The sequence below is a fragment of the Chlamydotis macqueenii genome, chromosome 1 (genome assembly GCF_036417535.1).
Source record: "Chlamydotis macqueenii isolate bChlMac1 chromosome 1, bChlMac1.mat, whole genome shotgun sequence".
NCBI lineage: Eukaryota > Metazoa > Chordata > Aves > Otidiformes > Otididae > Chlamydotis > Chlamydotis macqueenii.
Window position 1 is genome coordinate 54,491,121 of NC_141556.1, and position 27,434 is coordinate 54,518,554.

Sequence of the window (27,434 nt, forward strand, 5' to 3'; positions counted from 1 at the left end):
TGAAGTCTTGCTAGTGTAGCAGCATCAGTTAAAAATGTGAGAAGTCATTACTTCTAGTTACTACAGCTGTCTCTCCAAAATTTACAAGGTCTCTAATAAAGGCAGGCTTGTGTTAAGATGTGCTCTGAACTGGAGTGACTGAAGCACAAACATGCATCCCATTTTTTTCAGCTCTTCAAGGTAGTGACTTTTAGCAGTTATCCAGTCGTAATCTGCTCCAGTGATGTTTACTAAAGGCTTCTGTTGGAGCCTGAAGAGCTTAGGCCTAAAGAGCATAGGTCTGTGTTGATGGTGTACACTGATGAAAGTAAGGGCTGCTGACATTTCTTTTTGTTCCTTGTTGGTGAGCTGAGCTAGCCAAAAATAATGAAAAACCTATTGCTATTTAAAAAAAAAAAAGTTATGACTTGCTTGTGCTGCTTACTATGTGAATGCTCCAGGAAATGGGTAGGAAAGCAGAGGGATTGGATGGGATCCTGGCAGCTCCAATGTATATTACTTTAAGTCACCCTGGAGTACTGCCCCCCCAGTGTATGGATGGTATGTACTAGCAAAAAAAAAAGTTTTATTTGTTCTTACAAGCAGCTGGTATAATGCTGTATTAACAAAATTTTGCCAGTGAAAAGGACATCTTCACTAGGGCAGGTTACTAAGCAGACCATAGTGCCAACATCTTTTCTGATTTAGGTAAAGTTTAGGATCTTTTCAGCTTAGTTATTTATTGGGTGGGAAACAAGTTGTTTATTGAATTTAAACTTTACATTTAAGCCTTTATACTAGTAATGCTTTTTGCTTATTAGAATTAGGATCAGGTAAGAGCTGCTGGACAGATTTTGAAATGTTGATAAGGAAAAGATGAAGTTTCCCTTCAGAATCATGTTACCTTATCCTCCTTGAGGGGTAAATAAATATGAGAAGTGAAAAAATAAGAAGATGATGGATTTAGTATCTTGACCTTGTACTGTTGAGAAAAGCAGCCACTGGATTATGAACAAGAAGGCCAAGTCATCTCTACTAAGAAAATTGTAGTAATAAAGAAGCTATTACTCATCCCATGTTTGTTATTTGAGTTCTAGAAAACCACCACCATTGTGATATAAATTCACAATGATTTATAGTTACCTTTCTTCTCCTGTCCAAATGCTTTATTTCTTAGTCTGTGACTATTGGGGAATGTTGTAGAGGATGAGTGATTTGTTCCAATGTGGTGTGCTATGGGTTGTCATGCACTCTAACGTCTGGTATTTCAGATGATGTGCAGGAGGCTTATAACCTGATTAAGGACCTGGAACCTACAGCTCCACAGGTAATTGGAAACTGATGTCATGGTACATAAAGACAGAGGTTATAAGTTGGTATGAAATCTGCCATATACAAAACTAGCATTCTAAGGACAGCTTGCCCCATTCCCACTTCTAAAATTCTTGTGTTTTCCATCATTTTATCTACAATAGATTTAATGGGCATGCTTAAAGTATTATATAGGAGCATATATGAGTACGTAGCATGTGTATTGCCATACCACCTGGGGTCAATAAGAATACAGTTTTGCCATGTGCAGACTTGATTCTAGTGAGCTGACCATTAGTGCACAGATAAAAGATCTCTTCCAACTACAGCTACTTGTCACTTCTGCCCCGGTGATTACCAGGGTTACTGAGGGTTACCATCCCTCAAATCTACTAGCTCAGATGCTCATGTCGTTTGTCCTGAAACCATTTCAATAAAAATGAGCTAGATTAGATTAAACAGTTTAAATAATAGGTCTTTTCTAATTCCATCTCACTTTGGCTGCAGTGAGTGAAAACTGCAGTGTCCCTTGGCTGCTACTGTAATTTTCTTTTGTGGCTGTTCCAACATGTTTAGTCTCTGATTTATTCCTCTTTGCAGTTTATTTTCCAAAGGTCACATTAGCTGGGCATGAAAGGAACCTTTCATGAGTCTGTGTGAGGATTAGATGGAGAGAGGGAAAAGGAAAACCTCAAGAAAACGAATCTGGTGATTCTCTGCTGAGGAGTGTCTTCTGCTGTTGCTTTTCACTTCTTGCATTTTTCAGTACAGCAAGACCTACTTGAACAGTTTTCTGCAGCTATTGGTCCTTTAGCCTCCATTTTCACCATATACGTGTCTAATATAAATAACATTCTATAATTCCTGGTCACATTTTGAAATTAGTATCTTTATGCTTTTTTTCCATTTTCTCACTCACACTTGGAAGGAACTCCCCGCTAAGACTTGCAAAACTACTTGTATGTCCTCCTTCAGTTCTTCTCAAATTTTGTGTTTGTCATGATGTCTGTAGGATAATAATTTGGCACCTCTAAGAGAGCTGATGTGCTAAAATGATTACTTAGCATACTGGCTAGTACCCTTGGATTATTTTCTTGCACTCCATTGTTGATCTGTGTACATGTCTCTTTCTTTTCTTCCGTGTTTATGTCTGTGACAGGGCTGTCCAGGTTTATCAGGAGTACCTACTTCAACAAGTTTATAGCTGTAACTCTTAATTGTAAGATTTGAGTAAGACAAATTAATCTGTTACATGCTGAGAAAATCTTGCTCAGAGAAGAATTAAACTGTAGTTATATCTCATAGTAGAGATTGCAGGGTACTCTACTCCTATTCCTAATTTCAGCAGAGTAACGTAACCACAGAGCACAAACCTCTCGACATTTTTGCCCTAATGAGAAATGCTATGCATTTTGGAGCAGGGATGGCAGTGGTTACGGTTAATCAGTGTGCATACTTGAAGTTGGATCTGTGCACTAATTTAACAATATTGCACTTGATTATTGGTCATATGATGAAGAGGGCATCATAGTGCGTTATGGTGTTCCTTCCAGTGCATCATCTTTGAGTATAATACATCAGAAAACACACTACTCCTTTGCATACTTAGCAGAAATGACTACCTAACAAGTAGAATGGATTTTGAGGGGGTAACTTTGTACTACTGTGCTGAAGCACTGTCATAGTAGCCAGCTACCTATTAAACTGAGTTGGGACAGAGTGGAATTTAGGGAGAAAATAACATGCAGGTAGGCTTTTACGTGTCTCCTGGAATCTTCACCTTGTCTTCTCTGATCCTTTTTACTTTTTTTTCAGGAGTACATCCTCAAAGGAGTGGTAAATGCAGCACTTGGACAAGAAATGGGCTCGGTGAGTGAAGCCCATGAAGTTCTCCAGCTTTTCCGACAGTAGGATGTGAACAGATCTGTAGGGACTGGAATGAAGTGAAAGAGGATGTCGTTTCTCATTTAGATTGCAGGATCTCTGAGTCTCCAAATCTTCTTCCATACAGTACTCAGTCCAGAATGAGTGAAATCCAAATCTCTGTTGTAGTCCTGACAATAAATCAAGCTGAATTTGGCTTCTCTGTCCTGCTTCCAAAAAACCTATTTGCTTTCTACAGTATCTTATGTATCTAGGCACATATAGTGGCCATTTACCTTTTCTGTTTTTACTTCAGCCCTGGTTTGTCTTTTAGTTGCTCCCCATCTGTTCCTCAGAGCTTGTTTTCACTGTGTATTGTAGTGTCAACTCTGGAACTCATGTTGGAATTTTGTTTTTCCTCTCCCAGAGAGATCATCTGAAAATTGCTCAGCAATTCTTCCAGTTGGTGGGTGAATCAGCCAGCGAATGTGGTATGTTTGAAATGTTCTTTCTCCATTATGTAATCCTTCTTAGTATATCCAAATATATACACTATCATATCTTTGTCTAACTGCTGACTGTTAGCATGACTATTGCTAGGTATTTTGTTGCTATAGTATAAGTTCTAATTTATAATCTAAAACAAATTTGCAAGTTTAAATTAGAAGGCTCAATAAATTCCAAACCTAACTATATGAATTTGTGTGGAAAAGAGGCTATACTGCAAACTGCTGGTCTTTACTGATAGATGCTGTGGCATCAAGCTTATTGAGTACGTAGAGTCCTAGCACAGAGTGTGCCCTGGAACTGCGGGTGATAAAACTGTAAAGAGGAATTTGGCTACAAAGAGAAATGGAGGCTCTGGGACTAACTCCTTGGTTGAATAAAAAAAAAAAAAAAACCCTGATAAAACCTAACAAAAAAAATCAATGGATTTTTTAATATTTACTCTTACTTATTCAATAATTAGACCAAAACAAGACCTTGTCTTCCCTTCCCTTTGACAAAGTAAACCCAAAAATCCCAAATCAAAAAAAGCCAGTAGTTGCAACAGAGAAATTCAGCTGACGTGGGGCTTCCAAGTTTCCTTTGTAGGCATTGTCAGCAGGACTATTCTTTAGGTTGGTAACTTATGCGTGTTTGTGGTGTAACAGCTTATGGTCCTCAGAGACAGAATGCTGTCTCCGGTGTTCATGATGACTAAAGAGAAGCAGCTCAAGAGACAGAACGGCAACGCTGATGAAACTTTCAGAAATACTGTTGAGCCGTTCTGTTCCCCTTGCAGCCCTTGTACTGTTGAGATCATGCAGCAGAGAGCTTCGTGTTGGAAGGCTGGAAGAGTTTCCATGAATAAGCCTTCCCTAGCCCACTCCTTGCATTGAGGCTATCCCTTTGGAGTTGGGATTCCAGATAAGAGAAAGAAGCAATATGGAGTAGTGGAGGAGTCGGTCAGTGGGCATGTAGCTAACTGGGTTTGTGATGCCAGTAAAGTCACAGCATGATTGATACAATGGTGATGGACCTCTTAATGCCCGTAACAGTCATGCAGTGACAGTGATGGGTGACCATAGCACACAGGGATAAAAATAATACAGAGACAGTCTGAGAAAAGGTACCCAAAAAAGACGTGTAGTGAACATACAGCCTAAAACCAGAACTGAAATTGTTAGGAAGCTGAAAGTCTTAATTTTACTGTGAAATATTTTTAAATCCATATGCAAAACAAGATAAAGAGTCTGAGACTGGAGGTATGGTTGCGGGGAAAAGAAAAGGGAGGGAACAGAAATGTAGTCCAATTAGGAAGGTGGGTTAATTGAAAAAAATTATCCTATGGGAAGGATTGGTTCCAACTAAAGGTAAATGGAAACATTAGTACTGCAATCATCTTTCTTACACTCTGGGTACTTTCACATAAAAACTGCTTTGTCATCTTTTTAAAAACTTGTAGGAGTAAGCTGACACACAGAAGAGCACACAGTTCAAGTTAACTCCTCCTTTAAAGGTCAAATAGTGTGAGGGATTTTTTGTATCTTCAAATGAAGGACAGGTGGAGGTCAACAAACTGTAGATAGGAAATAAGCAGGCAAACAAAATTCAATTTAGATAGGGCGAATGTATGAAAACCAAATATGTAAGTGTTTTTATACAAATATTAAGTGGAACATTAATAAAGTGGAATACCTGGTTTTAGAAGAGGAAGTTACAAACCTAAAATTATTTTTTTTTATGTAATAGGAAGAAGGTAACATGTAGGATATTGTTCCTATTTAATTTACAGTTGGGTATTACTAAATAGATTATGCCAGTGGAGAAATTGTTCTAAACATTATAGAAACCTTCTCTCAAAAGAAAGTAAATATCTTTTCGTTATCAGTCAGCAGCATAAAATTGTTCTAAATTACATGGTCAGATAGGAGCCTCATCGTATTGAGGCTGAATTATTCACCAGCCAGCCTGGATGGGAACAGTGACTGGCATATTAAAGAGGTTAGAGATTTTATATAGACAGATAATTAAATAATAGTTGGAAACTGCTATTCTGCCCATATTGACCTAGTAAATGCAATGACATGACATGATATAGGGAATTAATTTTTAAATGCTAAGTTTTCATCTTTTTTAGAGAACACACAAGTGAACAGGTGACTCTAGACCAATACAGAGATTACAGAGAACCTGTTTTGAAATTTTATGATGAAAATCCAATTCTGTTACAGTGATCTGAGTATAATCAAATTCAAAATCCATGTGTTAGCAAAAAAATTTCCGCAGTACTAATTTCAAGAAGGGAAGCTACATAATAACCTTTCTCATTTCTAACAGAAAATTTTCAGTGAAGTAGCAGTGAAAAGGATAAAAATGCACCTGATTTGAACACTTGAAAGAATCTTTTGTTTCTTTAAAGAAAGGGCTCGTATTCATAATTAATGAGCTATAGGAGACAAATAATGACATGACTAGGTTTGCCAATGGTACAAAATTACCCATAGTAGGAAAAATGAAAGCTTCCACAATGATGAAAGCTGTAGAAGAATATATGAGGCTGGGTAATAATATGCAAATTAAATTTAGCTTTGATAAATGCAAAGTATTACATAGAGGGAGAAAAAAAGCCTTAAACTATATTTGCAAAATCGTCAGAAAAGTTGAAGAGAATCTTGGGAACTGATGAGAAAAGAGAAAACGAAACAAAAATAATTACTGTGTCATTGTATACAGATGTGGTTCCCTTTCTTTGAATACTGTCTGCAGTTCTGGTTCTTACATTTTAAAAATATATATATGGTAGAACAAGATAGGGTACAATAAAGACAGCAAGGATGATCAGAGAAAGGGGATAGCTTTTTGAACAAGAAGAGATTAAATAGAGAAGGATACATGGCCTGGAAAATGATGATACAGAACATCGTATACAACAATGAAAAGAGGCATATAGAAGAATTAGTTACTGTACCATACAAAAAACAAGGAGCATTGAAATGAATCGTCATGCAAGACAATTAAAACAAACAGCACAAAATACTTTTTCACATCACACAACTTATTTGATATAGGATCTTGCAAGAACCAGAAGGTGTAAAGAAAATTATAGAAGAAAAGTCTATTGGCTGTTTAACACAAATTTTTCAGTGATGATTAGGAAGTCCTCAGCACAGATTGTTGGAAGCTGGGAGAAATTTCAAAGGAAGTGGCATTACATATATGTGAAATCAGCATATATTCTTTCTATAGCTGTATATGCTTATTCAGCAAGCTTCTGAGCCAGATGGACTTTAAATTCAATATGATCATTTTTATGTTTTTACGTAGCTTAGCATAATAGCCACTTGTGGTCATTTTTGATCTGCTGCCTTTGTTTTGCTGGATTTAGAATGGAGAACAGAATTCTCGCTGTTTGTATACTTGGGCTTTTGCTAAGTAGCCAGGGCTATTCAAGCATGTAAGTCATGCTTCAGCACTTCTCACTGTGCCAATCCTTGCAAGGAGCTAGTGCCACTAGATTGTCTGTTTAAGATCTTTATCAAGTTACTTAGCTGCTTTGCAGATTTATAATACAAAAGTAGGTTGTGCTTGCTAGAGTGAGGAAATCCTATGCTGTGTCCTTGCTCACAAGTGAGCCTACAAAGGCTCCTGATTTTAATGTGGATTATCAAAAATTAATGGGTTAAAATGAAGATGTATAATATTTTTTTTTCAAAATAAGGTCCTCTTTCTAACTTGCTCTTATTTCCTGTAGAAGTCCCAAGGCTACCTTAAGAAAAATGAACAACTGACAGTTTAGGAAGAATACAGTGTCGTGTATTTATAAAGTGATTTGGAGTCATCAGTTAAGCCCTTTGCTATTTTTAATTAGATCTCTGACTTAGAGGTTCAAGGAACATAGAGCAAACAGAGTTAATGTGGAAGTCCTTTCCAATACATGTACACATTTCATCTCATGTTGGAAGTTATGTACTCTGAGGATTAGGGGCACCCAAAACAAAACAAATAAAACCCCAAAATAACAGGAAGCACTTAGTGTGGAGGCCATATTCACCCTCTAGCAGCAATAAATAACACTCAGAACAGCAACTTGGTTTACTGGGTTTTTTTAAGTTTAATAAAAATTCTTAATCCAAATGACATGAAATGGAACTGGCGTTGCAAAGGAGGATATAACTAGATTTTTATAGTTAATTCTCATGCTCTTCTCCCAGGGTCTCAGCTGGCTGGAAAATTAAACAGATCAGATTTCTGATATAAGTTAAGGAGGAAATGGGGCAAGAGGAACATTAGTGAAAGTAAATGAACATTAACATTTCAATTAAATGCAGTGTTTCTGGTGCTTAACATAAGTCCTACAAAATACTCTAAAAACACTGCAAGTATAGTGGAGAAAAGCACCCCTTTCATTTTCAGTGGTCATCTTTTAGGACCAAGTCAGGCATATCTAGTGTTGGGTGGGAGGAGTGAAACATTTCTTCTGGACTTCGTGCAATCTTTTCTTTCAGGTATTCTTAGGTCATCCTAAATAATTTTTCAATATGAGAACTTTTCCTCCATGAGCCACATGGGATGAATTAGAACCATAAAATTCTGGTTTTCCTATCACCAGTAGTATTCATTGCTGAGTTTTATGAGATTTACAGATGTTTTACTTGTTTGTTTTTTCAAGGAAATCTTTCACTAAAAGTATATGGAGGATGGTATTCTGGGATAACAAAATTTTCTCCCAAAATGTGGACGTAAGAATAAATACTGAAACTTAGATGGTGTCCAATTATATATCGGAAAAGAAAAGTGTGATTCTAGTATTTTGTTACTGTGATTCATTTATACTGAAAACGTATTCTCAGTTTTAAGTCTTCCTTTCATGTTTATTTGCATTTTAAAAATTCTTGTTTAAAATAAATTGCTGTGAGTTTATGAACTTCAAAAATTGAATGTGAGAGAAAAGGACCACCTTTGAGGTACCTGCATTCTTGTTAAACAAAAAAAAAAAAGAGCAGAGGAACATTGAGAAAAAGTGTTTCTGTTATTGTCCGTCAAGGCATATATGTGTCATTGTAAGTATGCCTACGTGTAAAGAAGGACAGATAAATATAAGGCCAGTTTCTTCTCCCAAGTGAACACTTCATAAATAACCAAATAATTTTGTTAAATTGGAGAACTGGATCATGTGGTTCAGACATAGATAGGGATGGATTGTCTCTATATGGAAATGACAGGACAAACAAGCTCAGTATGTCCTAGTACTAAAAGATAAAAAATGAGAATATTCTGCTTTCCTTTGAAATGTATTTTGAGATCTTATATAGTACTTTCCAGGAATAATTACTACTCTACCTTATTTAAAGGACAGTGTACAATTTTCCAGTGGAATTATATATTTTGTGCTGTGGAGTTAAAATATTGGTCTTCAGATACATGAAATGTATCTACTGTGGATGGATTGATGGTAACTAACCTACAGGAGCAGATTACTTCAGGGCTGTTGGTAGCCTTAGGATCTTACCTTCTCTCACCTTACCAAATTGCACAGAGCAGAATGCTCTCTGATGATCTTTTGATGTAGTGAAATAGTAGTGATTTGACATCACTTGCATTTATGCCTTCCCAGCTGTTACCTGAGTTCATCCATCTCTGACCAATCTCTGCTGGTTGGGTCTAACAAAAATTAGTCCTAGTAAGCTTACTTCAGAATCTCTAAAAAAGCTTTGAAATACTTTTTTCAGTAACACAGCTTGCAATTTCAGAGTAGATGACAGCACAGTATGATGGCAGCAAAGTTTACTGACACTGATTTGAACTGATATGCTTAACTTACTTATGGCTTTACCATTTGTGAGCAATGTGGTAATGCCAAATGCATGGATATTAATTTTCATGTTGTATTTTATCACTCAGTATTTTTCATATGCACATATTATTTTTTTAATAACAGTATTTTCAGTGTAACAAGTTTACTCTTACTGGAACTAAAAGTAAAATATGTAGAGCTTCTTTGTCCAGGATAACTAGAAAGCACAATTTTAAGGAAAAAAGGCGAATGAGGTTAGAATAACAAACTCGGGTGTTGTATCAAGTGTTGTTTCCTGACAGTAAGAATAATTCACAGTAAAAATATGGTACATAAATTGTGTCACGGAAAAGGCCTGTTACTTAAACAATTTGTCTCTGTAGAATTTGCTGTTGAGTACAGTCTTGCAATAGTTATTGTATGCTGTAGAGAAAGCCGACAAGAGGTGATCTAATAGTTTTTCTAACCTCTAGTGTGGTTCTTTGCCTGAAAAGGCAAGTTACACTATTTTTAGAAGTTAGCTGCTTTCATAGTTGCCAGCAATCTTGGCAGTGATTTCCACTACCATGTGATTTTTAAATTCTACAAATCTGCATTTCTCTTTTGAATTTTAGATACCATTCCAGGGAGACAGTGCATGTCCTCCTGCTTCTTTCTTCTTAGACAGTTTGGTAATGTCCTGATTTACCTCAACTCAGTCAAGGTTAGTATTATTATTTAGTATTGGTAGTACTCTAATGCATGTAATCACCACTTATGGAATTAGACTGTATCATGTGAGACACTATGTAAACATAAAAAGATACAAAAACACAACAGTAACAACAAAAACCAGGAACAACAGTAGGACACAAGTGGTCAATACAGCAAATGGATCAAAATGTAAAGAAGCAGTTTATAAGATAGGATTGTGCAGCATGGTGGTCTCATCACACTTGCAATTTAACCATTATCAGGCTTCTTAGAGGCATCACAGTAGATGAGGAAGATAAGTAAAAGAAGACAATGAAAAAAAAGGTGGATATTTATGGGGTGGGCAGCATAGAGGGAAAAAATTAAAAGTTTTCTTAAGACTTATCAAATAAGTGATGGAGATTATTGTCACTGGTTAGTAATTGGGGACAATATTTTAATGAATGAGACTGTTTAAGGAAGATAGGACATGAAGGACTCTGAAAGTAATAACACTTCTATTTTACAGGGCTGAGGTAGGGCAGTATTACCAAAGCAGTAAGCTAAGAATATTATTTTTGCAGAAGTAATTTAAGTGGTACCCTAAGGGCAATGCTGCATTTTTCAAAGTAAGAGAAAGAGTTTGCAGTTATCATAATGCAGCATTATTTGATCATCAGTATCCAATGGATAAAATAGATATAACTTACAGATATCCAGTTATAAGTCAGATGTGAGGAAAAAGAGAAAGGCTGGAGTGTGATTATAGGGTTAAGTAATTGCAGTCTTGTTCCAGTGATTTGAAACTATAACTGTAAGAACTCTATATTTGGTGGGAAGAGGAATGAGAATCTAAAAAGAAATTATTAGGGAGAAACACAAGACAAGCACAATTACAATGTTCTAAGGAGTGTGAGATCTAAAGAAAAACATGTGGTTGTAAGGGTGCCAAAAGCAGCTGATGGGTGAAAAATTATGAAGGTGTAGTGTTTTTAAACTTTGTCTGGAAAGAGGTCATTGAAGAAATCCCAAGTGGCTGTAGCCACAGGAATGGCTCCACTGTAGTGTAATTGAAGAGACACTCCACCACCACCGACACCCCGAATTGGAGTGTGTGTGTAATTGAAAAAAATGAGAGCTGGAAAATAACAGTGAGATTTGTTTTGCCTAACTTGAGCCATCTAAAAGTCAAATTTCTTGTTAGAACTGATCATCTGGTCTCAGTCTATAGCCAACGGCAGCACATGGTAATTTCCAGACGAGAATTCATCCTGTATATTTCTTACACTTATCTTAGAATGGAATGAGTTACCCCACAGAAATGCCCAGCTCTTTCAATTTCCTTCAAAAAATTCTTAACCAACTAGTTCTAACCTGAAAAGGTTAAATGTGATTACTCACCACCTCCAAGGTAGGAAAAGCTCAGAAGGTGGGAAAGCTTAGAAATGAGAGAGAGAAGAGTAGCATCTTGGGGGGTAAACAGAGTTGTCATTAATATTGCAAAGTAAGGCTAGTATTTGTAAAGGGAAGGGCCAGAAACGAACAAGATGCTAAACAGAAATTAAGAATGTAAAAGTGGGCAAGAGAGTGATTAGAGGATATAGGTCAGTGTCATGAGACAGGAGAGGTGCCACAGGGAGGGCATTAGGTGAGACAGTTCTGCCTCTGTGAGGGTATAAAGGAATGTGTTGTACGAAAGGTTACAAAGAAAATCTGAAGGGAAAAGGAAGAGCACAGAATACTCAGTGTTATTTTGTAAGATGTTAGTAAGAGCCCATGCAAAGAGAGATATAGGTGAAGAACAGATCTAATGTTTGAAAACTGTCAGGAGGCAGAAATGGCAACAGGTACAGGTATGTGAGCCTTCAATCCTGTTATATTTATCAACCAGATGAAGGAGCATTCTTAGCTTGACATATTCAGGAGAAACAATTATACTGTGTGTGCACAGGAAAAGACTGCTTGTTTGGGTGTTTTGTTTTGTTTTAAAAACTTAGCTGTTTTGCTGAAAGTATGTAGAACTACTGTCACACATTATAACAAATATATGTGGATCTCATCAGCTTGCAAGCTGAACTTGTCCACATATACATGCCTTTGGCATCAGTAACCATATATCTGTTTTGATTTGACCTATATTTAGGCAAATATTATGTTTTTTTTTTTAAATATTCCCTCCGTTTTCACAGTTGTAATGTGAATGCATTTATAGATTGATGCCTTTCATTGCATAGTGGTGTACTCTTATTTGAAATAGTGGCCACCAGCCCCTGAAATGCAAAAAGAAAGGTGATTCAGAATATAATTAGAAAATGAAATATTGTCTTAAGAGATTTAGAAGATAGATGCTATTTACTATAGAGGGAAGTTAAGAAAATAAAATTATACAAAATGAGGATTAGAATAAACAAGGGAGATTTGAAACCTCCATTTATATTAGGAGAGGCTGAAAACAAGATACAGCTTGCTGGAATTACAGCAAATTCACTGTGTCTTTTCTAAGAAAATGCATTTTGTCCCTCTCAAAACACAGTTGGTTTATGGAACTCATTGTCACAGTTCAAGGTAGGGTTGAGGTTGCAAGTTTGGAAGGTTTTAGAGATTGTATCTAGCAAGTTGCAAAATGATCAAGCTTAAGTAAAATATGTATTTGTTAAGTTTTTTAATGGAATCATAATTACTGGTAATTTGAGATATAATGCAGTTGATAAATAGCAAGGACTAAGGACAAAAGTTTTCTGCCTACTACCACTTTCCTCACATGGTCCTTTTGAAGTACTTGATCATTCTCATCCTTTTCTAGCTGAGACTAGCCACTGCACAGATTTACTTAGGTTATTCCCCTCCTCTTCAGGTCACAGGGATGCAAATAATTCTTCCTGTACCATGTTGTAGGCAAGGTTTAGGTGACTTTACAGTCACCTTTGTGTTTCATTCACAGGAATAAACTTCAGTAGAATCTCTGCAGCTCTTTAAGTGGAGCTGTGCCCTCCGTGAAGATTGTTTGCATGATATTCTCTCAGGAAAGACCACCAGTCATCCATGATTGATTAAAACTGCTTTAGGCATGAGAATGTCTCAAAGGACACCTTATTATAAAAATATTGCCAGCTGCCCTGACATTATAACACTGAGAATCAACTAAGTAGACAAGCTAATTCAGGTTCAGCTGAGTTCTGGCCACAATGAATGCTTCATTGTTCAACTGAGCGTCTGAGCATCTCATTGAAATGGACATCACTTGGAGCACAGTTAGTTTTATGAAAAGACTGAAGATCACTAAAGAGACCACAAAAGACTGAGGTCCAGCAAGTATAATGTGATTTTTTTAAAAAAGAAAAAGAAATGAAATATCTAGCTGCTGTGAATGTGTTGTGCAATCAGCAGCACTAGTTTGTTTCTACTGGTTTTGGTTTTGCAGCATGTCTGGTCTCTAGCACTAATACAGCCAGGATCGAATTATACAGTTTTTGAGTTTGGTTGCTGATAGAGTTTCTTTTCCATTTTAATTCAAAAATACAATGGGGGCTATTTGAATAGAAGAAACTATTCATGCAATAGAACTAGCATCTCACCAGCTTTGCTTAACCTGAGACTTGTGCTGATTCACATGTAACTATCATTGAGGAACAATACAGTAAAGTGTTGTAATTCTCCTATGGTGAAACCAGTTAGTTCACCCTAAGGGTACTGAAATGTTTTGACAATCGAGCTTAAGATTCACCTGATTCATTCATCCTCATGCTTTCACATAGCTTGCTATATTTGCTGGCTTTTGGACCCTAACATAGACTATTTGGGTGAAACCTAGACATCTAGCAAATGGTAGCAACCCCCCCACCTCTCCTTTCAAGGCACTAGCTTGATGTATGTGGGTGGACTGAACCCGTACCCTTTGTTGACTGCCTGTGACAGGGAAAGGAAGAGGTTCCTCCAGTGTCCCTACATCATGAAAAAAGAAGATAGTGAGCACGGGGAAAGGGCTTTGCCGCTTGCTTCCCATATCTTTTGTACAGTCACAACTATGCTTTTTACCTCCTCCTCATTCTTTAGTGAGGGAACAAAACAAAAGCTTGATCTTCTTACACAAGTTCTGTTTCTTTTATAGATGTTATATAAGGAAAAACATTTCTTCTTCCATAAATCTTGCTGTTATGCACCCAGGAAAGCTTTTCTTACAGTAACTAGAGTGGATAAACCACCCTACTTTTTTCCCCATGCTCTTTCATAAGCACTGCACCTCTCCTTGGCAAGGAACCTCAATTCCATCCATGCTTGTAGCAGTGGTATTGTGTTCCACCTTACCCCTACCAGGTCTACTGGTGCAGCATGTATACGACAGTGCTGAATGTAGAACACAGTCAGCTGACTTTTGGTCATCTGAATTATACTTCAATCTGGACATCTGCCCATGATCAAATCTAAGCTATTTGAGCCAAACCCAAACATGAGGCTAACTTATACCTAGAGTTATATTTCCTGCTTTGGTTCATACAGCTTTTCGGAAAAGATACAGATAGATCAACCTGATCTGCCATTAACCAGGTGTGTTCAGTCTAATATTATTGGAGAAAAAAACTTAGTGTTGCACTTCATATAGAGAGAAGGGTGCCTGTAAGCAAGGCTTGCGCTTTAGGAAGTCCTATTTCACAGTATGCTGCCTGGCTACAGCCTGGTACTGCGGCTCCACCTCCATCATGTGATCCAGCGTGTCAGACTAGCATCTGTCACATAACCAGATCCACAGGATCTCTTGTTGAACCTTGAGAAGTCTTGGCAAAACAAACTGTTCATCTCCTTAAGCCATTAGGGAGTCAACTGCCTATTTACCATCCTAGTGGTGAAATAAGTGCTTGGGAGGTAAAAGAGACTGTGGCAGCACAGCATGTCTTCACATGCCCAACATGAAACTTACACCCATAAAAGCTGCCACTGCAATTTTGAGCGTGAAGCATTCTCCAGATCTCTCATGGTTAATACTGTGGAATGTTCCAGCTCTGTTTGTAGTCACGAGTGTAGGATAGAAAGCCAGTCCATAATTTTCTACTCACTGTTTATAAATGCCGTATGTTCATAATGTGGGTTTTTCTTTTTTCTTCCCATTGTCTTGATATAGTCTGACTCAGATTTGGGGGGGTGTGGGGTGTGTATTTTTAATGTTATTACACCATGGCAGGAGAGGTTTTTTGTTTATTTATTTGGTCTCTGTGTGGCTTATTTTCCAGAGTTACTTCTACAACGATGACACTTTTAACTTCAACTACGCCCAAGCCAAAGCTGCCATAGGCAATTTCAGTGAGGCCGAAGAGGTATGTATTTACTTTCTTTAAAAAACAACAACGGAAACATTTCCCATATACTCCCCTCTTTCCTTCCTTTTCTCCCTCCAGATCTTCTTGATGGTTGAAAATAGGCAGGTTGTGGAACATCATCTTCCCCTTCTTAGAGGAACTGAAACTCTCAGTGAACATTATTCAGAAAAGATTATCTTGCTAATCTTGTAATGTGAGTTATATGGGGAGTCATGCTGCTTGTGGTGCATCACAAGAGTGCTTGCAGCTATCTCTAATTCATTAAAGAATGCCCTCTTAATCAGATTTCCTATGCTTTGTCTGGGATCCCGGGCAGTCTTATTGTTCAGACTGACTAGGGCATGCTGAGTAAAAGGCACTGAATAGTTAAGAGTTTCTAGGTGTCCCTAGAAAATAGTGTTTAAAAAAAAAAATAATAATTCTTCCTCTGAGAGATGTGGGAGGAAAAGAGTGCTCACTATCTTATTCAGCAGCACCCAGATGCAGCTGGAAGAGATTAACTTCTACACACAGCATTTTTTGTGTCTATGTGCAGTAGAAACTTAATTACAACAAAAATATGCAAAAGCAAATAGCTATTATGAAGATGGAAACAACATTTTCCACAAGACCAGAAAGAAGACAAGCCAGAAGGAAAAAAAAAAAAAAAACCCAAAACCCACGTAGTCTAAAGTGAATCATATAGGTTTGGTTAGTTTGGATTTTTTGTTTGTTTGTTTTTTCCTGTTTTTCTAACTTTTAAACTCTTCAGGTTTCTTGACAACAGAGCCCCCCTGGTTTTTCCCCTCCCTCCCCTGTCCCCCTACACCACACCTACTCCCTTAATTTCTGTGACCTGAAATTGCATCTCTCTTTAAGAATAATATCCAAGACTGTCAGGCAAAATACATTTCAATGCACCTACCTTAATTTAGCTACCTTAATGAAAATGCAAGTATCTTAAAACTATGCTAGAAGGCTATGCTGATAAAAATATTAAAGCTTTAGCTGCAGCCGGGCAACAAAGAAACACAAAGATGTAAAGTGCTGTTAATCCAGATTTTTCTTCTTATGTTCTCACAAATGATTCTGTATAAACTTGTGTTATGTAGCTGATGTGTTTAAATAACAGCATTATGTAATTAAATTCATTAGTCTGTCCTAATGTCTGATCTTTGCCAATGAGATCACCTTTCCCCAGTGTCTCATAAACCTGTAAAATATCTCCATGTTGTCCCAAAACTTGGGTCTGTCACTCGGTGTGCAAAGAGCCAATCCACACACAGAGTGGAGATATTTCCTTTTATTGCATAGATGGGCGCGTGTATGGGTGTCTGTCCAAGACAGCACACCAGGTCTTCAAATCTACGGTTATTTATACACAAAGTATTAACATATTCAACCTCTAATACATATGCATTGCAATTTCATTAAATGATTGGTTAGAGTGTCTTCACCTATCATGTAAATTAGCACACGCGCTCAGTCCTGTTCCTCTGCCTACTTCCAGTCGGTGGTACGGTTTGGGTCAAGGGTCCGTGAATCGGTGGTCATAGTTCCCCCTGCTGGAATTACCTTTCCCCTAGTTTCTTCGTTAGTTTGGCAAACCTACGCAGTTCTTCACGGGTTACTGATAAAGCTAGCATTTCATCATTTTATGCTTCTTGCATTTAGACAGGTCAGACAAAGGCACATTGTTTAAAACCTTAGTTCCCCAATTTCCATAAATCTAGTAGGTTTAACTTTAACTTTTAGTATTTCTACATCATCCACATATAGCACTTATTAACTTATTAAAAAGCTTACCTCCCAAGACAAAATGAAATAAAACCTATGATAAAGTGCTACTTACATTGATAATGCTGCTTTTTAAAAATTTCTTCCCAACCTCCAAAATTAGGGGGTCAGCAAGGTTTAACCAATAAAAATTTGCGGAATTTACTGTTCCAGTACATACATCTGCTCCTATAAAGATATTTCGAGTTTTGCTAGTACCATCCTAGTATAGTTACAAATACACCTGCAGAGAGGCATAAATACATTTTTTTTTCTGTGAGTAAAGCCAGAGTACATTTTAAAATGTATAGCTTCACCCACGCATCCCTTTAGATGTAGGATGTAATAAACCTGTATTTGTACAGTAAATTAGAAAAGACAAATGTTTTGCCTCAGAACCTTACTGAAACCAAAATGGTTCGAAATGGCTTATTGCTGACCTGGAATGATCTCTGACATGTATGAGGAGGAAAGGCTCATATATATATATATGTGAAACTTCTGGTATTTCAAGAAGATGCTAATGTAATTGCTTGCATTGCTTTCTAAACAAACACATTCCAAATAGCTTTTCCCACAGGCCCAGTGTTCCTTTGTGCTGTTTGTGTTGCATGGCCGCCCACTGGCACTTGTTCAGAGCGGGCCGCACCCTCCGCACAGCTTGGCGTTTTGCAGCTGCAGAAGTCCCTTGATAAGCATGGCACTGTTTGAATCCTCTACGTACCCGACACAGAGAGATGCCCCTGCACCGCACTTGCATACCCTAACACTTCTCATGAAGTCGTTGCTCATGTGGCTTAAGCCTTAGCTGCACGTTGAGACGAGGCAGGTCAGCCTTCTGTTTGTTTAAAAAGTATATGCATGTATAATCTTTTCTTTTCCTTTTTCCTGCAGGTGTTCCTTTTGATCCAGAGTGAGAAGATAAAGAATGATTTTGTTTACCTTAGCTGGCTAGCTCGCTGCTGTGAGTCACTTTACCCTCAACGTTGCAGAATACAGATCCTCCTCTATTGCATCAGTCTTGGCAATCCACTTTCTTAATTGAATTTAATGTTGTGGGTGGATTCAGGACTGTGAAAGTGAAAAGCTGATTGCACTAGTTATAGCATGGGTGGTTATTGTACCTTTCATACATCTGCCTTTAGTAAACAGTTACTGCTTCAGTGGAGCGCTGTTAGAGTTCTGTCAATGCAGCTTTGTCCAAACCGGTGAACCTTTTTCTTCTCAATTGTCTACTCAATTGCTTGAGTGAAGATTTTCTGTCTTAAAAGACTGAGTTACAATTCTAAAATGTTCAGAGTAAAACATAAAATAGAAGCATTCATACTGTGTCAGGTCCAAGAGTCTGTCTAACTCCAAGAGTAGCCAATGTCAGATGTCTAGGGAGGAGAAGAATCAGGCAAGCATATGTGGTATTTTTCTTCCTACCACGCTATTCTTCTCATTATCTGAACTCCTGTGCCTGAAGGATGTTCTTTATAATCTCTAGCATTTATTTTCTTCTATAAATTTTTCCTTTCTTCCCTTGAAACAAGAAAATTTTTGCTATGATTAATATTTTACAACAGATTTTATTTAGTATTTCTGAGTCAGCTTTTAAAACATTGCAGAATACACCTCGGTACAGATACAGCTGTAGTGTCACATAGAATCATAGTATACCAGTGGACTTTTCTAGTGACTCAAGTCTGAGACTCCCTAGGCTAAATTGTTTTCCTTATAGTGCCTCAATACAAAAATGTTCCCTATCAAACAATTTTCAGTAGTTGTACTCGGGATGTAGGTATGTATGTTTTGGGAAATTATATTGCAGATGTGGTCAACATGTCTAACGTGATCTTTCCAAACAGGCATGTCACACCTATGCATGCCTATCTATGACTCTGTTTTAGGATGTGCCAGTTTATTTCCTTTTTCATGGAGCTGCAGTCCCTGGTTGTGTTTGAGTCTTATATGTAAATGTTTTATGTGATTTTTTTTTTTTCAATGGAAGAACTCCTGTTGCAAAGGGAAATCACAGTTGTTCAGTAGACAGCATTCATCTGTTTGATTCTGTGCTATAGTCATTCTTTGATATACATCTGAGGATGCAGAACTCTTTGAAGGTGCTACTTATTATACAAGAAGTAGAATTAACACCATGTTATCAATTAAAAATTTTCTAGCTCTTTCATAAGAGTTGCTATTTATTCTTGAGTGTGCCTTTTAGCATTCCAAATTCCTGCTGAAGTTTCAGTAGAGCTGCTGTATCCTTCTATGTGTCTTAAAATTTTGATTTTTTTTTTCATTCTCAAACAGCTGCTAGAATTCTTTGCAGAAACAACTGTTCAGTGATGAATATAGGGGTTTTTTTTTTGTGTCAAGTATGTAAATTACTATTAGATTCTTCTGGATAAAAGCTGCTGTAGAAATTACGAAGTATTATAATACATTCATGTCAGAGTATGATTAGGTATTGAGTTGTAAACAATTCAATGCTGAAATATTTCCAAAGTACCAGAGATGCATCTTTTTTGGATGCTAGACAGTACTTTTTTTTGTTTAATATAATTGTACTATTTATATTAAATTCTTCTTGAAGATACGGTAAAAAAAAATACTGAATTAGCACAGTACTCCATTTTTCTAGATAGATGGATTAGTATTTGGAAATTAAGACCTGGCTGTTTGCCACTGTATACGGTATCTGGAGCTGATAAAAGAAAAATCTTATTTGCTGTCTTGCTGCCTCCTAAATGGGAAGTGCCTATAAATCCTGTGATTTGGTGTTATATGTTCATTGTTGATGATTGACACCTATTGTACTTGCAACATATGTATTGGCACAGTAGGCACAGATATAATAAGCTAAACAGTCCCTCTTTCAAAGGAGACAAGCATGGTCCATGTGTGAAAAGCTAGCTACCTTGTGAGTAGCTGGCAAGACTTGAAAAAGAAAGGAATACTTAATTTCATTTTCTTTTCTCTCAGTACTTGAATGAGTCTGGAATTACCAATATCAACCTCAGATGCAACAGAATGGGTTCTTATCTCCAGTAAATCAAATTTTAGAATTCTTTGTGTTCAAATACCCTAGTAGAATTTCCACTCTCTGAGATGGAAGATTCAGATTCTTTTATTTCTAATTGTGTATGGGAGTGATGTTTGAAGGCCAATGAAAAATCCTAGTCATATAGGCAAATTTAAAACCCACACCAAATCTCAGGAATTTGGAAATATTTTTTTCCTAGTAGATGCATAATGGTGTTTTGTTATGCTTGTAGGGCGTCTGCCCCCCTGCTTTGCTTTGCTATGATTCATGGGAATTGAATGTTTAGATTGAGGTGGGCACCAAGTATTAAAGACCTCAGTTCAGTGCCAATTAATTTTTTTGTGTGTCTAAGAATACATAATCCTAAATCTCACCATCTAAATGGATTGCCACAGTTCATTGTCCTGCATAAAATATCTTCTCTAATGCTTTCTGTTCTATTTCTTAATCACATCTGAAATCATGAGAGTTGTGCTTTTTGCTATATCTGTGAAATATAAATGGAGATGTAAATGCCATAATGTCGGTATCCTCTTGATGCTGGTATTCTCTGATGAGTTGCTGTTATTGCTAGTAAGGCAGAAGATACGGACAAGTTTCCCTTCCCAACCTCATGCTCACAGGCTGAGGCATGCATTTACATTAAGCAAAGAAATTTAGGAACATTTATTCCACCTGCCATTGAATATTGTGCATGGCATAGTCTTTTCACAATCTCAGCTTTTTGTTGTTATTGCAGATATTATGAATAAGAAACCACAGTTGGCCTGGAAGCTCTATCTGAAGATGGAGACCTCAGGGGATTCCTTTAACCTTCTGCAGCTCATTGCAAATGATTGCTACAAAGTGAGTCTTCTCTTTAGAACTTGGTGTACGGCAGGTTAATTCACTAATTGTACCAACAGTCTTTGTTTTTATACTTTCCATAATTGTTATCACTAGTGAACTTTCTTTTATAACAGCAAGATGTCTGTAGATGACCTGGCAAGGATTAGTCAGTATTTTAACCTAGAGACCTTCTTGGTAGACAACCCCCTGATTAAAACATTGGTAAATTACTGCATGCTTGAGCTATCAGTAACGATAACAATTTATTCTCCTAATAGGGATTCATTGTTGGTAGAAATGACAAGAAACTGTTAAGAAAAAAAAAGAATCCAGCATAGATTCAGCAAGGAGTCTCATGCTGCATTTTTTTCTGGGACAGTGTTATTTTTTTCCTTAAAGCCTGTAATGGCAATGGGAGATACACCTTTGTTGATCATAAGGAAATAGAAAGAGAATTCCCACAACTACTGTTGTATCTGCCCAAGTGGAGCAAAGAGATACAGTGTGTGCCTAGTCATTAGGAATAAAACTACTCAGAAAAAATGGTGAGCTTAACTGCCTACAGCGGAATCCCTGCTAACACTTCATAGTTCTTGTTTTGAACCTTTTCTAGAGGGGACTTCTAAAGATATGAGGTTAGACTAAGCTGTCTGGCATTTTTAAAAGTCAAGCTAGATAAGACTGTCTACTTTAGTAGAGATGCTCTTGGCATTTTAGAACAAGGTAAGATATATGCTGCCTTACTTGTACTAAGCTTCTAGATTGTGTTTCCTAGTTTTGATGTTCCGTGCTAATACACTGCTGGCACACCTCCAAATTCTAGTTTATACAAAGCTGTGTCAATAGTGAAGAGATCTTGCGAAGCTGATTACAATTCTGTGTAAATTCCTAACATCTAATTCTTCAGATGATGTCTATATACAGTAAGACTTAGCTGTAATTCAAGTTTTTTTGCTGTTCTGCAAAGCATGGAAAGAAAACGTATGAGCATCATCCACAGGATGGATGTGGAAGCATATAAAGAAAACTTGTTTGAGAGGAATGTAAATGGAACTATAGGAGATAGAAATATTGATTGTCCTATGCAAAGAGTACTGCTGTGCAAGATTTCAGTAGATAATAATAGAATGCTGTATCCGTCATCTTCTCTGCCATCTACAAGGATGATTACAATGTGTTGGGACCTAGAGAAGTAGCAGCTCACTGACAGGAGAAAAGGATGTTCGTTGGAAAAGTGCCATGGTGAGACACAGGCCATCCACTTTTCAGGATGTATTGGCCAGATCCAGAAGGTAGACTGGAGTTATTTGAGGAGTAACTGGTTTAGATTTAATTTAAATTAAATATAGAATATAAATATTTTAATGATTGTGCAAATACAGTGTTTCACTATTTTCAGAAGGCAGACTTGAGAAGGGCAGAACACAGATAATAGGTGTAAAGCCCATGGAGCTGGTTCAGTGCAGCCTAATGCAAGTGAATACACAAGAGCCAGCAGCTATTAGCATACGCTTATTAGAGATACAGTGACCAAACTGGCCATCATAGAGGAAAGATAGTAAATTGAGTCCCACTGGAAAACCTCCCAATTATTCTCAGTTCAACCAAGCTCTTCAAAGAGCACCAATATCTGCATATGATCTGTAACACTCTTTTTTGCTGTTGTCCTTCATCTGACAAAGTAACATGTTCTCAAGATCCTAACAAACACATAACTGAAAGTCAGAAAATCTACCTTGTGATTTCGAAAGCATTCTTCTAAAAGGGAGCAAATTATCTCTTGCACTTGTTTCAAGTATTCAGTCCACCATCTCACCCTAAAAGTCTTGTTGCTCAAGCAAGTGGCTATAGCTCTGGTGTTTCCTTTAGCTGCAATTTGTGAAAGTACATTGATAATCAGACCGTATGTAAAATGTATCTCTAGACCATTTTAAGTCTCACTTAAATCAGTCATTACTTTGCCTAAATTCTTCTTAAAACCTTATTGTACTCTAGAGGAGAAGCAGCTCTGCACTTTGGATTTGTCTAGAGCTCTTAAAAACTGTACTCACAGGACTAAATTTTTCAGCCTAATTATTTTTCTCCATATGGCCATAAATGATTGCTCCAAAACCAAGAAATTTCGTTTTAAAAAATGATTATTATAGTGTTATAAATTGCCTTTCTACATTACCAGCTGTTTGTATCTCTTCCACTACATGGCAAGGCCCATGTTGTTCAAGTTTATGTAGCATTTTCCAGCTGTTTCTAAAACACTATATTGTGTTGGAGGTCCACAGACAGACAGCACCAGAGCTGTAACTTAAGAAGGCAGTCGCACTAGACTTCACTCAACAGAATGCTGAATGAACGTGGATGGAGCAGGGTGACAGTGTCCTGAGGCTAGGTGTAGCTGGATGCCCCATTGCTGTGCTGATAGAAGTTGTTCAGTGAGGAAGCTGGGATGCAGGACTTGTGGCTAATTTCTTCCTGCTTCTCATGCAATAGCCCATCTTATCCATATAGGCAACAGCACACGACTTGGGGTGAAGCATTTCGTGCTTTTATGTCAGATAGGAGGAGGACATTAAGTTGGTGTCTGCTTAAGGGAACTAGATCAGCTGGCAGTTTGGGAACATCTTTATTCAATTTTATCTTTTTAGCTGACACATCTGATACTGTTTATACTCGCTATCTTTATTCCCATCCATTTAAGTGCTTGCCAGTCACCTATGGTTAAAATCACCATTTATGTGAAGAAAAGGGAATTATTGCTTATTCTGTAGTACATGTGTTTCTCTGACTAAAGTTTTCAAAAGTAACTCCCACAGCCTGTCCTTTTTTTCTCAGCAGATGCAGGCTTCCAGCATCTGTGCTCAGTCTACCTTCTGTGCTCTCTCATGGGAAGGTGCTAGCCACAAACAACATTGCTGCTCAGGCTTGCCCAAGTGAAGAACACTCACAGACATAGATGGGGTCCACATGAGTTATGCTGACTTCAAACACCACAGCCACTGTGGTGACTCCATTTGCACTGACTGTTGCCAACCAACTTGCTTCTTGCTCCCATTTACAAGTAGGGAACGAACCTAAGGCAGAAAAGATAGGGTACACAATTATAGAGTCACTGAATCTTATTTTGTACTGTACTGTAACAGCGAAGAAAAAAATTTAGCTCTAAGTTAAACCTAAAAGGTATCCAAATATGTTTCTGTGACCACCTCTAGGTGAGGAAAAGTTATTCTGTTTTCAAATGTTTGGACTAGTTGATATTCTGTCAAGGACTTTGGTATAGTTGGTACAACACTAGATAGGGTGCCTCATAGAAAAGATGTTCTGTTAGCTAGAGTTATCTGTATATGATCAAAACAATAGTGCTGATCATTGCCAACTAATAAAGTTCACAGCGTGGTTTGTCTATAATGTGTTCAAAGACACAGATCGGTAATGTTATAATACCACCTAATTCCCTACGTAGAACAGAAATGTGCCTGTTCTGTGTCACTTGCTGCCTGCAGAAAAACAGGAAAATGCACATTGCTTCTGCGACTTACTGCTGATTTCAGAAAACTAAGCTCAAAATTTTTAATCCCCTTCTGAAAGATGGTCATATAGTCAGGAATAATGTTTCACTTTCTGTGCAGATGCGTCAGTTTTACTATGCAGCCAAAGCGTTTGATGTTCTGGAGAGACTGGACAGTAATCCTGAATATTGGGAAGGCAAGAGAGGCGCTTGTGTGGGTGTCTTTCAAATGATCTTAGCTGGCCGAGAAGCAAAGTGAGTATTCTGTGCTCTGTCTGAATTTCTTTTGCTCTTTTCTTGTTTCTAGTTAGCAGTAAGCCAGAATGATAATCTTAGCTTTAGGACTACGTATCCTCTTCCAGTTCTTTATTGACCTTCCAGAGGATAGGCACTCTGGCCAGTGGTTCCATATGCAGTGTTCAATTTGAAGTGTATCTTCCACACCAACAGTTACAGAATATATGCTGGAGAATAACTTATCAGCGAATGCTATGCACTGTAGGAAACCAAAATACGTTAGTCATTTATACTAGGAAGAGCTAAGTTATAAATGTAGTATGTTCATGATCTGAGGGAAAAGCACCTCATTTCATGTTGATGGCATAGAGAATGGAAAACTGTCCCATGACATTTTAAGGTTCATAGAACAAAACTAAGGAAACATTTACTCAGTGCTGTAGGAAGGACACAATTTCTCTAAACAAGTAGATGAGACTGTTTTCACTAAAATTTGCTTTCTGAAGACGCTGTCCATGTCAGACAAAAATATTTAGTTGATAAAAGCTTAACGGAAATTATCTGTGTTACTGATAATTTTGCTTTTGGCCCATTACACTGGATGGGAGAATGAGAGAGAGTAGTGAGGCTGAATTTAAGAACTGTTCCCTCATTAATATTCTGCTGTGATCCCAAATGGCCATTCTCCCCTGGCCAAAGTTGCTGGTTTGTACATGACTAGTAGGTGTGTATCTTGGCTTCTACACCTTCTGTGTATTCCCTTCTCTGCTGGAATAATCTCATTAACTACTGCACCCTTCAAGCGTCCTTTTAGCAATTACTGCAGTAGATGCAGTAAAATACACATAGCTTGCCTGGTTTTCAATATGCATACAAGTTCGTGCTGTATAGTAGCTGGCAAACTGCAGCTTCATACTGGTTTATCCTATTGGTAATGTTCATTTCCATGTTAATTGTATTTATGTGTGAGGTGCTTTGGCAGCATTAAGATAGATGTTGCCATACTGAAGACCAGCAAGTACCATTAAATAAAAGGTTTTGTTTTTTTCTGGGGAACTGTTTTGCTGAATTTCTATATAAATACACACACATGCGCACACTAAGCTCCAGACTAATTAAATTTTGCTGATTTTTTTTCTTTTAAATTGTCTCCTTGTTGTAATTGTATACAATACTTTTTTTTTTTTTAAATACCCTGGGATCTAATCTGTGCATTTTTACCTATTCCTGCTCTGCAGATGAACAGACCTCTCTGTATAGGAACCATGTTTTTATGTTTGCAAAATAGTTTGGATGTGGGCAGTTGTTTATTGCATCAGCTGAGTCTCACCCTCATTCAAATCTTTGCTTTACACCTTTGTAGAGAGACGCTACGGGAAGTACTGCATCTTCTGAAGAGCACTGGTAATTCTCAAGTGGAATACATTGTCCGCATCATGAAAAAGTGGGCCAAGGAGAACAGAGTTCCTGTTTGAGTCAGCGCCACAAAACGAACTGGGTCAAGTGTGTGTGGCTGTAAGATGTGGGTCTTGGTTTCGCCTTTGCATTCTGGGTATCTCCTTCCTTGCAGGAATTTAGACTAACAAGCAAGTTGACCCAGCTGAGCAACAGCATAGTGCAGTGAGGTTTCAAAACATTTCAGCAAGTTGTTTTTTTTTTTTTTTTCATTAAGGCTTTATTGGTACTTCTTCTATTGCACCACTCTCTATTCCTCATTCAAAGTTTCTCTTTTCTTTAGTAGTAATTCCAGCTGTCCACAAGTCAAAGTGCTCCTCAGATGTTCCCTAGATTTCTCAACACAAGTTCCTGGAGTGCTTTGTGGTTGTTTTTTTTTCAAGAAGTCTTCTGGCCTCTGGAGAAGAGTCATTTGTTAAATGGCTGAGACAAATCTATTCAGCAAGAGGTGGAATGTGGCAAGTAGCGAGGATGATGGTGTCAACCAAAGGCCAGTATTAGGGTATCAAATAATACATAAAGACTTCTATATATTACCTGTCTGGGGTAAAATACAAACTGCTCTGAGCACTGCCCTTTTCTGGATAAATCTCAACAGCTAATACCTTAATCTCTTATTTTTGTCTGTAAGGATTGCTTTCTTTCTTAGCATTAATTCTGAAGATTAGGGTTAATCAACCCAAGATGCCAAGCTCTAAAATGGCTTATTTGCTTTCTAGGTTGGTAGCAAAGCATGACGGTACCATCTTTTTCAGAGCATGGAGATCTGACCGACTGTATTCTTCAATCTTGATTTGAGGTCTGACACTCAAAACATTTATTCATGTTAATATAAATTCATGTGAGTAATCAATTTAGTTTAGCAATCTGATGAATAAAAAACTTGATGTCTTGAATAATTTTCTTCAGCATTTACCATCCTAGTTAGCAATATATTTATTATACTTTTGGATTTATTATATTCTCCAGTTTTCTAAGGAGAACAGTTTTGGGAATACATAATTCTAAAAGAAGGCAACAGTTGTAACATAGAAATGTATTATATGTTTTGCAGTGAAAAACATTTGTATATTATTTGTAAAAGGAAAATTTACAATTTGTAAATTTGTAAAATACTTATGAAGTATTTTTTTATCTTTTGGAGGGAGAAACTCAGAATACTGTATTCTCTACTGTCTCTACTTTCATTAAAGCTCTTAACTGAATCTA

At 37.3% G+C, this 27,434-nt stretch overlaps 1 protein-coding gene across 4 annotated transcripts in view; it reads left to right on the plus strand.

Moving 5' to 3' along the window:
* The window catches only part of IFT56 (intraflagellar transport 56), a 51,116-nt gene extending 23,682 nt beyond the window's left edge, over positions 1 to 27,434 (plus strand). For 3 of the 4 annotated variants that reach the window (XM_086751636.1, XM_086751640.1, XM_086751643.1), the window contains 9 exons: positions 1,251 to 1,306; positions 3,106 to 3,159; positions 3,581 to 3,644; positions 10,048 to 10,136; positions 15,331 to 15,414; positions 18,067 to 18,136; positions 20,943 to 21,049; positions 24,655 to 24,788; positions 26,134 to 27,434. In XM_086751636.1, the coding sequence (XP_086607762.1) occupies positions 1,251 to 1,306; positions 3,106 to 3,159; positions 3,581 to 3,644; positions 10,048 to 10,136; positions 15,331 to 15,414; positions 18,067 to 18,136; positions 20,943 to 21,049; positions 24,655 to 24,788; positions 26,134 to 26,245 (770 nt within the window). In that variant the 3' untranslated portion in view covers positions 26,246 to 27,434. The remainder of the gene's footprint in view (positions 1 to 1,250; positions 1,307 to 3,105; positions 3,160 to 3,580; positions 3,645 to 10,047; positions 10,137 to 15,330; positions 15,415 to 18,066; positions 18,137 to 20,942; positions 21,050 to 24,654; positions 24,789 to 26,133) is intronic. The other variant, XM_086751642.1, reaches the window with a different exon arrangement.